The sequence below is a fragment of the Electrophorus electricus genome, chromosome 18 (genome assembly GCF_013358815.1).
Source record: "Electrophorus electricus isolate fEleEle1 chromosome 18, fEleEle1.pri, whole genome shotgun sequence".
Lineage (NCBI taxonomy): Eukaryota > Metazoa > Chordata > Actinopteri > Gymnotiformes > Gymnotidae > Electrophorus > Electrophorus electricus.
Window position 1 is genome coordinate 9663461 of NC_049552.1, and position 15132 is coordinate 9678592.

Below are 15132 nucleotides of genomic sequence, written 5' to 3' on the forward strand. Positions count from 1 at the left end.
AGAGTATGATCATTATACATACATAATTTGGCACATACTCAGGTTGAATATTTGCTAACTTCTCCATTATAAATCGTTGACTTAAAATAACAGACTTAAGCTAAAATCTAATGCCCCTTTAAAGAATTGGGAATTTAACATCTGAAAAAGATTCTTAACACATCATACTCACAGGATATTCTGTTCCATCCTGAGGTATTTTGATGGGAACCAATGGGCATGGCAGGCTGTGCTGCACAGTATAGGTATCTGTATCTTCAAAAAGCCAACATGGAAGCAGTGTCCTGGTTTATGTTCCTGGGATACCTCTACCTTGTGTTTTCTTCTCACAGCATCCATGTCTTCAACATCTGCACCTGTGATGTCAATAAGTAATCCACACAGAAATTATGGAAAAACTATGAAATTGTGCATGGGATCCTGGGTCAGACCCCCAGTCACCACCCTAGGGTTGTGCCGATATACGATGCCATGGTCCATCATGATGTTTCCTTGCAGACATCACCCAGGACTACCCTCCACCCCACTGCCTCACATCTCAACATTGGGATGCCAGTGATTAGGGCACTTCTTATACCTCAAAGCCAAGATAAGTTTCAGGGTATTCCAGTGTCCAATCATCTGCTCCCATCATCGTCTTAATAATATATAACCTTTTGTATGGGGTAATTACATATCTGGTCTAATATAAAATGAGTGAATCATACACTTCTCAACACTTTTTCTACCATTAGGATCAACAACTAGCAGAGGGCCTGAAAGCAAGCATAAGGGCTGCCTCAGCTCACCCCCAGCAGCTGCATCACTCCACCCCAGCCTTCCAGCAGCTGTATCAGCCTCGTTTTACAGCTTTAGACCAAAGCCCCCTATAACCCACTCACAACCATGCCAATGAAAGCCAGACAAGAGATCAATATCAATAAACCTTTAATAAATAGCTTGTCATTAGTTTCCCATATTTACATGTCCACTATTCGCATATATTACCATTTTCAAGCACATTTTTAGGCCAAAAAATTGGCTTTTTCTGAGACTTTGTAAATTAGTGGCTAGGAGTAACAGTTTCAACAGTTTGTGACACTACAAAAAGTAATTTAAAAAAAAAGCCACCCTGCTCTTCATGGTTTCCTCAAACATTACACGATTAGGAAGTCCAGCAGGCATGTGGCCTTCTCTACCATGTCTGATGCAGATGGAGAGTCATATTCCAGTGACAGTCACACCATTTCTTGCGTTAAGAGAAAACAAACGGTATCCCAGTTAGGTCACTGTTGGCTTGGAATTTAAAATCCATGTTTCAGTTAAAAATGATGCATGTTAACCCCATGAAATGCAATAAAATATTACCACTTGTATACAAAAATAAATTTAAAAAAGAAAGAAAAAAAAGAAAACCATACTTGGACACATTCTTGGGTATGGCACATTAATGAAAATGACCCCAAACCTAATTATATCTTGTCTACAAAATAAACAAATGGAATTCCAATGCACTTGCGGCTTGTGCAGGGGAGTTAATTGATCAGATGGTCAGACTGGATAAGTTTTTATTTTTTATATATATATATATATATATATATATATATATATATATATATATATATATATATATATAAAATAAAAAAAATCGCAGTGGAGACAACCCTGTAAATGTGTAAATCACTCACAAGTCTGGAAGTCTAACAGCGACATCCTGAATTGGTTTACTTGACTCCATATATGAGACTTCCAGCTTAGGAAAAACATACCATGGTGCCCCAGCTCCTCCGACCGCAGCAGTGGCACATGGGAACGAATTGCTCACACCTGCCACACGTGCGCATCATCAACATTGGTGCTAAGGAGAAGGCCAGAGCTACAGTCGACAGGCCTGCAGTCCAAATGAAAAGCTTTGCTAGCCTGTCACAGAGTGGAAATGAGCTGAATGACAGAACCAAGATTCCAATGCACACTGGCTCCGATAGGAGCAATATAAACTAACCCACAAGCAAACCCACTCAAGAGTGAAGATGTCATATGGGTCCATCAGAGATTTGAGTAATCTAAAGGCAACTTTTCTTACATCAAAAAACACTTGACACAATCATCTTCATATAATGAGAGAAGATGATATGCCTCTAACAATGCAAGAAACCTGCTGAATGAGACAAAGATGCTTGGTAGCACTGGAACAAAATGGTCTTGCACAACTATGTTTCTAACAAGTGTGATAGAGTAGTGATGATTCTGGAAAAGACACCATGATCTTCACAATTAATTTTGTTTGTTCCATATAAGCTTGTGTTCCCCTTCAGTATATAAAAAGTTTCAGGGATGACTGGTCAATTTTGTTTTTTCGTCTGACACTTACTTCCCCCAACTTCACTAAACCTCTCTAGACAAAGAACATCACTTATGAAGAGAAAAAAAAGAAAGAGAGGGAGAGAGAGAGAGAGAGAGAGAGAGAGAGAGAGAGAGAGAGAGAGAGAGAGAGAGAGAGAGAGAGAGAGAGGAGAAATTATGCACAACATACTAAGAGTTGTGATAGCTAGCCTTCAACCACTTATCATCAGTAGTGTGTATTTGAGCTTGCATGTCCCTTAATACAAGCATTGTCCACACCTCTTGCAAACTGCTTAACAGGACGTCTAGGCCACGGTTGACATGTGAGTGGCTGGAGCAGGCCTGCCCTGGCCCACCCATGACCCCTTAATGCGGCTGGCCTGGTCCTTACCACGACCCTGCAGGTGCCACACTGTGCACGCTGGTCTGGGGAGGTGGAGCTCTGGATGTGTATGAGAGACTGGGATGGGCAGGGTTATACGCTGCTGTCCTCAAGCAGTGGCTCCTTGCCCTCACAGGGCCCTCCCTGGGGGCTGTGCACATGGCTCTGGGCCCCACTCGTGTGCTTCTTATAGCTGCTGGGACGCAGACTAAGCGCATTGTGCTCTGGGATGAAGAGTGCCACCAGAAGGGAGAGGAGAACGGAGCAGGCTCCAAACAGAAAAGGAGGCCCTGGAATAATGGCACTCTAAAATAAATAAATATATATAAATAATTACAGAGAGAGAGAGAGAGAGAGAGAGAGGAGAGAATAAATTAATAATCCTTTGTCAACAAAAGACATACATTGGCTTATAAAGATAGACCTTTCCCATGTTGTCATTACACTTTATTATTAGTACTTTGTTATAAACACCTACTTTGAACCCATTCTCCATGTGCACTTTATTAGACTCACCTGGATGTGCATGTTACATACAATTGTTTTCTATGCACTGTAGTCCATCTTTTGCCACACAGCCCAATACCATGTCTGATACTGCCAAATATTATTTGGCTAGCAGACCATTCTCAACACAGCATTAAATCTGACATTGTGATGGCCTGGGTGCAAGTCCTGTGTTGGTATGAGGGTGTCATGTACAGCAAGGTTGTTGGAGTTTAAAACACATGTCACTGTCAATGCTGGGTTTAGAGTGGTCTACCACCCAAAAATACCCAGCCAAGAGACTCTCTGTCATTAAAAACTTAACATATATGAAGGGTTAAAAGATGACCAATATGGTTTGTGCATGTAAATAGATGGGCTGTAACTGTACCTACAAGTCATACCTATGAGTTTCCAATAAAATAGCTGGAGTGTGTTTACATCTAAAACTGCCTCAAAAGAACTGTGTGCTTGGTAAAATGAGTGAGAAAGAATGATTCCTGGTAAAGAATACTTGTGACCTGTGAAATTCTCACCTCGTCAGTGGGGTTGGCCATATTGAGTTTGGTTCCCTTCTCAGGGCTATCTACAGGATCCATCTCATTCAGCTCTACGTGGAACAGGTAGAAGACAAACCCATAGAGGGCAGGACCCAGGCCATTACACAAGCCCCTGATCCCTGTAATCATCCCCTGTACCACACCTTAAGAAGAGTGAATAAGAAGAGTGAATAAACAGTATATTTTCATTTTAGTGCTCAAGACAGATAGAAAATACATTTGCATTAAGGTGCCATGCAAGGACTGAAAACTATTTTTTAAAAAGCAGTTGTAGCTCAGTGGTAATAGGTGCTTGACCAGTAAACAAATGGTTAACAGTTCAGTCTTAATGCAAGTCGCTTTAAATAATTGTATGTCACTTTAAACTTTGGTATAAAAGTGTCAGCTAAATGCCATAAACGTAATACACCCTAGCAGCACTCAACAGAGAGGGATGATTTTGTATTGGGGGCGGGGCGTGTTTAGGGAGAAATCAGTGAAACACTTGCGCACATGCACACTACTTGCACATACCTATGAAACAACTTGCGCATACATATGAAACATTTTCAAATAAATAAACTATTACTTACATTCATTTGCATATAATGTACACTTGCATATACACACACACACACACACACACACACACACACACGCATATTCACTCACTGGTGGGTAAACACAGAGTTTCACTATGCTTACGTGTATGTGTTTGGCCACGTGTATGTAAAACAATTTTCAGTGCACCCAGAAGTCATTTCATTGTAGCAGGAAGGCAGAAATAAACATGTGTACAGCACTCTCGTGAAAATAAGGTGTAGGTTTGATGTTTGTTTAATTGTAAATGAGTTATATGTCCTTATGGTCCTGATGAGTTATAAAAATTTTAAAATTAATTTAAGACTGTAGGTTAATAATCAGATATAGCTACCATTAGAAATAAGATTATGTGCTACGTTATCTTAACAAATATTTACAATGAATGTGATTCATATCAGGAGTGAAATAAATGATGAGATGTGTTCTGAATATTTTCTCACATACTATAGGCCGATTAGAGGATACTGAGAAGCTAACATGTAGCCTAATTGTACGACATAGCCATGACGTTACCAACAGGTCTGCAGGCTACATAGTATATAATCTCATTTCTAATTCCACTAAGGCTGGAACGTGTGAACGTAAACTATCCAAACATAGTTCTCAATAGCTACACTGGGAGTGTATTCCAAACATTTGCTTAAAATTCTAATTAGATAATCAAGTGTCTTCTAGTGGTGGGACACTGATACGTTATTTGTGTCAAACATCCTTAGATCAATTCCAAAAAGTGAAACGATTCTGTGCTAATCACATCCCAGTCCATACACTGAGTAATATGATCCCCCGTCAAAGTGGACCATGGGCACGATCAGCAGCGATATTATGAGTTATACAAAATGTCTGTGGAACTGCAAGAATATTCCTTCTTTAGTCTCTTTGTTCTTCAAACTGTCGTATAATCAGAATTAGATGCTGACGAAGTTTTTCCTTTTTTGGAGACCTCTCTTCCTATTGATGACCGTGCTGTACACAAGATAAATATCTTGTCTTCCTGTTACAATCAAATGACTTCCAGGCACAAGGAAAATTGTTTTATACACACGAGGTCACACACAATCATAGTTAAACTCTGTGTTTACGCACCAGTGAAGGTATGTGCAAGTGTGTATATGCAAGTGTAAATTATCATCATATGCAAATGTAAGTAGTAGATTATTTATGTGAAAATGTTTCATATGTACGCGCAAGTTGTTTCATAGGTATGTGCAAGTGTTTCATAGGTATATGCAAGTAGTATGCGTGTGTGACAGTGTTTCAGTGATTTCACCCTAAAAATGCACACCTCCCCCCCTTAGTTTTGGACAGTATTTGGTATAGCACTGAACATTAGTGTAATCCAGGCAGCAAGTTGTGCTCACGCCTCACCCTGCTGGTCGGGATCTGCATTACGAGACACTATTGCACTGATGGCTGGAAAGGTGATGCTGGACATGGCAGCCACAGCACCTGCTGCCCACATCATCCTAAAACAGGTACACACACACACACACACACACACACACACACACACACACACACACACACACACACACTTTAAAACAAGCTGTTTTGGACACATACCACATGGCAGGGTCAGTGGCAACCACTTACCAGGGCTGGGAGCCAAAGCCATACCAGGCCAGCTGAAGAATCTGAAAGCCCAGACCTAGCAAGATGGTGTTCTTGTTTCCAATGGAGCGCATCAGGATTCCCAATACAACTGTCTGCAATCAGCAGAAAAAAAAACCAAAAAAAACGCCACAACCATAAAATACATGAATTATCCATAAACTCCATAAATGATCATAACCACCACCACGCTCCACTCCATTTCTTTTATTCTTTGATAACTCACATATTCAGATAACTAGCACAACGGGATATAGTGCTGTCTAAAAATTTCCCAAGTACACACTGGTGTGTTAACAGGTAACTAGCAACTGAACCAACCTGAGCCAAGATGGAGAGAATTCCCACCACTGCGATGAATGCAGCAACCGTCTCAGAAGTGAACCCAATAACCTGGAAGGTCAAATCATAAAGCAGCACATTTTAAAGGAAGAAACCAGCCAAAAGACAAAAGGGCACCATGCATGTCAGTCAGTAGTGTCAGCTAAGGAGCCTCCATACTGGGACTAAAGACAGCACCTGCGTTTGCCCTGAGAAACACTTAAGAAGCACTTTGCTTGCACACCTGATGAAGGACTCTGGAACTTTATTTACATTAAATTGTACTTTACAATTTTGAATATCTGTAGATCTCTCTAGATAGATAATTTCTTTCCCCTTCTGCTTCAAAATTATCCTAAATTTAACATTTAAGTAATTTAAGCAACCATATCAAGTGACATTTTTTTATTGGTGTTTTTTTTGCAAAATTAATAAATAGTGTGAAATGTAACTTGTGCTTGCTACTGCAGAGACAAAACAAATGGTAAATTGCTTTAGTGTCTGTTGTATTAATCATTTTTGCCAGCCACATTATATTCAAAAGGAAACTCTACACAATAATTGCCGATTGACATTGTTTTTGAAGTGGTTTTTCTACGAAAGAGTATCCTATTAATTAATTAATTAATTAATTAATTAATTAATTAATTAATTAATTAAAAAGGTGTTGAAGTACAATGTAATATTGGCATAAATATTGGTTATGCTCCATACTGCTTTAAAAAGGGGAGAGAAAAAAAAATCAGCCATCTAAATAAATAAACATCTCTCTTCCACTATAGCGCCTAACAGTTCTAAAGTACACAGAGTAACTTCCATTAGAATTTTCAAATGAACATGGTTAACTAACCGTGTTCAGAGCACAGAAAGCACTTGGGCTTAATGACGTATGGATTCATTGGTTCTACACCAACAGACATAAGCCTCTTCTAGTTAAATTCTCTCTCTTTGTAAATGTTCGGCCTTTGAATATGTCCTGTTATGTTTTGCACGCAAAAAAGAAATGTAAAATAGTTCAAACAACTTCAAATTATCCCTCTGAGACGCATGCAGCAGCTGGAGTTTAGCCACATAATCGTTGCCACATATGTCTGGCCCCGAATTCCTGCACACCACTTATGGAAAAAGAAGTCATAAGCAGTCTCAGAAGTCCGCAACGGTACAGAAAGGCCTGATGCAACTTTAGTAAAGGTACAAGAAGCTTTGAATGTAGGGAAGTACATCTTAACAGCTTATGAGTGACCAGGTGTTAAATTTAGCTTAGCAAGCTTTTTTGTGTGAGATGAAACCTACAGCAGGATATGCACACCCTTAAGCCAAAATGACACCACTGCATAAACACAATAAAGCTGAATAAACATGCATCTTAGTGCTGTGCTAATCTATATCTGTGGTATGTGATGGCTTTATGCTGAGCTCACACAGACAACTCAGTCCAAAAGCTAACTGCAATGCCAGCAAACTCCGAAATAATGTGTAACTAACAAATCTTTAACCAAAGCTTAAATGTCTTAGAAGACTGGGAGGTTTCTCCCAGATTTAGACGGATCATTTCATTCAATCTGCTTTGTCTCTGGCATCCTTGAATAAGCACTGATGTGTAATTTCAAAGTGTCTTCACTGTACAATTGTTTGGCAAACAATCTTTCAGTGAAAATGAACAACTGCATACTTTCATTCAATAAACCCAAATGAGTAACTCTGCTTCAAAACCAAGGTGAAGTGTGTTCTTGACATCATAGAAAAACAGAAAAATAAAAGGTGAACCAAGTGAGTGTGTGAAGTAAAGACACCTGTCGGAGATAGAGGAAGAAGCTGGAGTATTGGCCAGCCTCAGGCAGATAGGACAGGAAGACTGTGATACAAATCAGAAGGACAGTGGAGTCCTGGCCAACCTTACGCAGAGACTGCAGATGAAAGAGAGAGAGAGAGGGAGAGACACAAGAGAGCGATATATATGAGATGTAAATCATGTGAGACAAGCAGCACTGTATGACGACTTTATGATGACCCATTACTCCTGAATGTATATATGCAGAATTGTCTTAAGACAAAGACAAAAGCTCTCATGGTAAAATCAATTAAAGTAATGAGACCACATACCCTTGTCCTCCAGGTGGAATTGTGTTTGTAACTTTAGAACAGTGTTTCTCAACACAAAGTATTGAGTGTTAAGGGCTTGGTATAAGAATACATATACTTAGACTGGTGTATCTGTGTGAACATGTGTGGGCTCTTCAGCTGGTCATGAGGACTGGGATGAGAAACACTGCTTTACACTACTCACGGCGAAGGGGTCCGCCTGCTCCCAAGAGATGGGGGCGCCCCAGGAGGCTGGCCGCATCTTCTCGGGCAGAGACTCGGGTACAGCCACCAGGATGAAGCAGATGTCCAGCAGGGCGATGGCTGTGGCCAGGATCACCACCAGTGTGTCCCCATAGGCCTGCGACATGTATGCGCCGATTGCCGGGCTCGTGACCAGGCTTGCTGCGAACGTGGCCGACACCTGACCAAGGTATCAATGACAGAACCACAGAAGCAATGCTGACAATCAGGACATGATATTCATACAGGAAGAACATGGATACTACAGTGAAACTGCTGTACTGGACTCAAACAGATCAGTAAAGCTAACAGTGCACAAGAAACGTGTGAATATTTCAGATCCATTCGAATTGTTGGTGTGGGGTGTACCATGGGTCACTGCTCACCAGGCCGTACGCAGTGCTTCGCTCATGTTCTTGTGTGATGTCTGCCACATAAGCAAAGATGACTGAGAATGTGACAGCAAACACTCCAGACATGGAGATTACAGCAAAGTACCACCTGTAAGGTCAGAACACATGCTGCATCATGTCAACCAGAAAAGCCTTCCATCTGAGTGCTAAAGATGGTAAAACCACATCTAACCAAGCAGGCTGCGAGTATGTGTGTTTCATTTATTGTATTTCAAAATCTTGATTTAGAAGTAAAAAAAAAAAAAGGAAAATCAGAAGAGTTGCAACTTTACCTGCATGCTATTATCAGATCAAAGATTCTTTTATGAAGTTACAAAACTTAAACGCAACATAAACCAATAAAATCTAAATCCGATATTTTCCCTGAACATTGTATGACTGTAAGCTGTGCTGCAGTATCTCACCAGGGACTGATCTTCATGAGGGGGATGGGGGCACAGGTGAAGAAGACGGTGAGCAGGAGGAAGGACTTTCGGCCCCAGACGTCCGAGAGAGCGCCTATCAGAGGAGCACTCAGGAATGACAAGAGGCCCTGCAAAGGACCCGCTCAGATTAGACCTGACACACACAGACCCTCGAAAGCACACCTCAGCAGGAACTATTCAAGTTAATATATTACATGACCCCTGACAACTTCCAGCCTACAGGTTCTCTGCTGTATCTGGGGAAGGGCAAGAATTACGTGGTGTCAAATCATTTTATCACATGCAAACATAGCAAGAGTTACAGTCACACTAAACCTGAAGTTGAACTCTGTGGCGAGTGAGATAATGAGTAAGCGCAAGAGAGCAACAAAGACAAGAAGTTTGTGTGTGAGCAGGGAGAGAGTGAGAAACAGACAGTGAGAGAAAGTATTTCTTCTAGGTATCAGCATAGAGCCCTTTACTTAGCAATATTCTAGTTCATTGGTATCTTTGACACACACACACACACACACACACACACACACACACACACACACAGAGTGGTGTGATAAGATGTAAAATTAAGTGAAACAAGCAGCACTGTATGAAGACATACAATGGATTATGGATGTATTCAGGCCTATGATGCTCAGGTCTGTAAACCTTTCTGTAGACCACTGTAATTATAGTGGAGTTTCATTAGTTGTCTGGTAGATCATTATTTTACCTTAACACCATGAATAAGGCCATTCATCAGGAATGTGTGATGGGGAAACGTCTGATGTAGCACCTAAAACACAAACAAATTAGGAAAAAGCTTGCAGAATTCAGTACACATCAGTAACTACAGTCTAGTGCTTTAACTATAATTCATTTAAAGAAAATTCATGCAAAGATGAAATACAACTAGCATTTTATCCTGAATTATTTCCTTTGTTCTAAAGATATGTCTTTCAACTGCTAAGCAGGTAAACTTTGACAGGTATATCTGCTCTATATCTGCCAGTAGAGGAGTAGAACCATGGGTTTAGGGAGTTATACAAGCAAACCCTGACTGCTCCCATATGAATCAACAGTTAGAGCGGACCGTAAGCAAACCTCAACTAACTGGACAAAAGCTCTCCATATAATGTCACCACACACAAGCGCACTTTCTGGAGATAGAAGACATGCAGGAGAGGAAGACCCATCTATGCATAGTACAACAATTTAGAAAGGTCTGTCTAGGAGTTTATTTTGCCCATTGTTTTGTGAGGAAAAAAAGACAGATGGCAGCAATTGTCTTATAACTTATTCAAGGAGAATTTATTGAATGCTTACTGCATACCAATGTTCACTGCCAATTAGAAATTGATCATATTGATCATATATTACTGAGAGGAATGTTACTGCATTGTCTTATAGTACATTTGAAAAAGCCAGCAAATATTGGAATCATATTGTGAAAAAGTCTAAAGGGTGTGTTCATACTTGTCAGCTTTGGTTCAATGAAAATGAACTCTGGTATGATTGTTCCGTTAGTGTGGTTCGTTACAGTAAGTGTGAACGCTTCCTTTCGAACTCTGGTGTGCACCTATTTGCAGCTAAGGAATTTCTGGTGCTGTTTTGATTATCAATTTGACCACCTCTTGCTGTTTCCAGTTGTTAAAAAAAAAAAAATCACTAGGTTTACACAACCGTGATGGGTACATTAAGCCCAGCCTGGTGCATTGTTCTGACCACTGGCTCGGAAAATGTGTCATCTTTTTTAAAAACTTATTTTGGTTCGATTGTAAATTTCTGATTGTGAACGCCAAACAAACCAGGTCTAACATGTAACATTGTATCATTTTCTTGTTTGGTTTAGACATAGAGAACTACAAGTATAAATACACCTGAAGATTTGATGCATTAGTCTACATACTCAAGCTTATATTAAAAGCACCTTATGAAACCAAGCCTACGTTAATAATTAGCGTTTTCTTATTTGAAGCATGTAAACTCTCTGCTGTGGCTTTTGTCTCTCTGTGCAACTCAGTGCTAGGAGAGGATGTTGAGCCTCCTGTGCTGTGTGGTTTTTTTTTCTTCCTTTTTTCAGTTTTACACACCAAGATGTTCCACTTCATTAGAGACAGGAGTGGCTCATCTGGGCAGCTGGGCCTGCAATTTCTTCGCAGATCATGTTTCATATGTGGATTATGACAGTAAACAGTCCTTTAAACACATTATTCTGATATCCGTGCAAACCTTTGCACTTTGCTAAAAACATACACAAAGGGCTGTTAATTTCAGAGGGACAACTGTGTCTCAACTATCTAAACCAAACTATTCCAGTGGTACTTTGCTCCACTCACCAGACATATGAAGCACAAAAATGCACATGTACAACGTATAATGCCCCCCCCCCAGGACTAAAAATAAGAATGCTCCCTGGTCTTGGTGAGGCATCCCCAGGATTAAACACATTGTAGTAGTCCATTGCTTGACATTGATGTTTCAGGTCCCATTAGAATCTCCAAAGGTCTTGCTGATACAGCAACTCTCTCATCAACAAAAACAGAAGTGTGTCATCTTGCCCTCTCTGATTAGAAATCAATTATTCCACAATGTCTGAGGGACTGCCTGATTCCAGGCACTGTGAAATACCATGTGCTTAGCATAGATTTCAAAAGACACCATGTAAGGGTGGGAGAATGAACACAAACATTTTGGCTATAAACTAAAAATAAAGAAGATAAAAATCAAACAAGCAGGCACGTCTAGTCTAACCAGCTTGCCATGTACTACACAGAATGTTTCTGTTGTACTTCAGTAAAATGCTCTGAAATCTCTGCACCTATCCCAGAATGACATGGAAGTGGGCTAGTCTGAACAAACGCAGCAAATGCCAAATATACCAAATGTTCCTGCTAACATTAGCTAGCTTGAAGTGTGGCTAGCTAGGCTCTGTTGAAATATACATGCAAAAAAGTGTTGTAACAGTGTTGCAGGAGCTGATGTTTTTGCTCTGAAAGAGGAAAATGTGAGAGGAGAAGGTTACCGTAAGCATGGGAGTTGTGAGCAATCCCCACGCGAAGAACTCGAGGAAGATGACCACCACAGCATGGTAGACACTTGGCTCACCAATTCCCTGCGGCTGAACACATACAACAGCACAGTTAGCATATACATCTTGTTAATTACAGACAACACACCTTGGACAAAGAGGAAGGACAGGAATGATGCACCAGTAAAAAGACTAAGCATCTAAAAATGGCATCAATCTTGTTTCAATAAGGTTTAGAAACCTTAACCTGCGTTTTCCCAACATCACTGGTGTCCTGCTATTTGCTATGCACTTGCCCGACAGTATATATGACAGAATCCTGCTCAGACTGCTGGGGTAGGACCTCGTAGTTGGGAACATGCACAGTCACATTATTGAATTGTGCGATTAGTGTTCTACAATCACGTGGATGTAATCAAACATACTTTCTGGCCAGTAGTTCAAACAAACAGTGGAAGGTCGAAGGAAGAGGTGTGCAAGGACAAAACCCACAGAGGCTGTTGAGAGAGCCAGGAGGGTCTGTTCAGGATGACATCACACACGTCATTCACAACCTGCTTCCATAGGCACTCCTGTCTTTACTGGCACCTGATGTACACCAAGGCGATGTATTGACCAAGTTAAAATCCTGATATGGGTTTTTTTCATTTCAGTTTAATAGGCTTAAATCTTTCCTAAGCTTAAATAAAATCAGCTAGTTAGCCTAATGTGTTTTTATAAGAAATGACTTCACCAAACAGAAAGGGACTGTTGTAATTAACTAGATATATAACAGGGTCCAAGATTGGCATTGCCACGAAGTACAGAGCTGTAATTTCAATTCAACAAAATCACTTTGCTCACTGTAGGCCATGTGAAAGCTAAGTCATGTGACATGTTAAGCAGTGACTTTACTTTGTCAATGAACCATTTGACTTTGATCGTTAAATAACAGTGACTGCAAGTGCAACAACCTGCTGCCAGCAGTGCCTTGGACGCGAGTGCATCACTGGAGCTTTCAAGCCTGCTTTTCCACATGTATATTATGCTGGGTCATATACTAAAGCGGATTTTAAGTACAGAACACCTATGGACATACGCAGTGCAGGATTTAACCTGGGTCAAACATAGACCTCAGGGTCATTTCATTTTGATACTGAGCCTTAAAAGATTGGAAGAAGTAGGCCTATCTATGAAACGATATCCAGATTAAATTTTCATACCAAAATAATGCCTTATTGACTCACTATAACAAACCAACCTGACCTTTGCATTCAGGCATTTGGGTTTTTGAAACGTCTTGTGACGCTACATCCACAAACCACTGACCTGACTGGGTAATTTTGGGCTGTTAGCTAGTAATCTTACCTAGCTAGCTAATCATGTGAACTTACCTCTTACCTGACTAGTTGAAGCACTTCGTCCATGGTGACAGCCAAAACATTTTCTTATAACAAGTGAATGGTCTTGGATTTAGCCATTTAATGACAGATAAAGCATAATTTCATATTGTTTCGCGTGATGAAACACAGGAAAGACAAAACACACCCCGACTTTGTATTGGACCGATTCACTGAGCAGTTGTTACACATCAGATGCAACTCTTAACGTAAAAAATGTTATCTAGCTAACCATTTGGTTCGAAAATAACAACGTCAGTGCAAAGATTTATTTTTTCTTAACCACAGATTAACATGTCCGTTTCAGAAAGCAGCTAACGTAACCTAGCTAGTTTAGCATAGCTAGGTTAGCTATTTAGCTACAAAATAATTTGATAGCCAGCCAGCTAGCTAGCTAATGTTAATAGTCTCTAGTACAACGCCATGTGTTTACATTTAACGCTCGCTAACATAGCTAACGCTACATGGCTGGTTTGGCTGGTTACCTTGTTAGCAATCTTAACTAACCCTAGGTTAGCTAATCAGCAAGTATATTAACGTTCGTTAGCTAGCTAGCTAGATGTCTTGCCAGACGGTTTTCATTCTAATGCTGTTGGTTTAGGACAAACTCCGAATAATTTTCCGTATAGTCGAAGGTATGTTTACTAGCGTTTGTAGCTAACGACAATGATGGAAAGTAGCGTTAGCTAACGTCAAAGGAAAACTGATGTTAGTGTAGCTAGCCCTTTAGCTAGGTTAGCCAGCTAGGGAACAAGCAAAGAAGCATAACCTGCTAGCTATCATAAACGCTGATATGAAAATAAAATTTAACTCACACTGCCACCATCTTTAATAATAATTTTCTTAGCCAGAAGAATGCTGCGGTTCAGCCGCTTTTTCTTCTTTTTCTCTCCAGTCATCCTTAGCTTATATCCATTCTTTTTGCTGAAGTTGGACCTTCCGTTGTAAAGTTAGCTAGATAGCTAAATATTTGTTAACGCTGTCCTTTTAGTACACCTCGCCGTTAGATATTTTACTAAGTTACTTGCTGTTGCCCGGTCTCCACCTCATTGTAACCTGTGTTACTAATGAAAACTGTTCCGCCTAGTATGTACAGTTGATTGGGCGCATCTCATATTCGATTGGTCAAAAAACATCTCCTGTAGCGATATCCCCCACCATCAGTTCATCTACATAAAAATAACATCTTGCGGTGCTGTGGGTAATTTGTGATTTTAGGATGCACTGCAATCTGGGGTTAATGTTTAAAACATTAGTTCGTTTTACAAATATGCTAATATTTCGGCACCTCAGTTAATTTTTTATTACAATTATTTCTTTAC

The 15132-nt window shown here is 40.2% G+C and overlaps 1 protein-coding gene across 2 annotated transcripts; it reads right to left on the reverse strand.

Moving 5' to 3' along the window:
* Nucleotides 1–14890, reverse strand: mfsd14a2 (major facilitator superfamily domain containing 14A2). Of its 2 annotated transcripts, none has more exons than XM_035536208.1 (12): nt 14626–14890; nt 12426–12521; nt 10134–10196; nt 9407–9534; nt 8976–9090; nt 8552–8770; nt 8058–8171; nt 6265–6336; nt 5926–6038; nt 5701–5798; nt 3727–3893; nt 1–356 (listed from the first exon to the last, which is right to left on the reverse strand). In XM_035536208.1, the coding sequence occupies exons 1-12, from the start codon at nt 14707–14709 to the stop codon at nt 327–329; spliced, it is 1299 nt and encodes a 432-aa protein (XP_035392101.1). In that variant the 5' UTR covers nt 14710–14890; the 3' UTR covers nt 1–326. The 2 variants fall into 2 exon arrangements, with proteins under 2 accessions (XP_035392101.1, XP_026876680.1); XM_027020879.2 differs by lacking the exon at nt 1–356 and adding an exon at nt 1633–3010.
* Nucleotides 14891–15132: the final 242 nt, after the last annotated feature.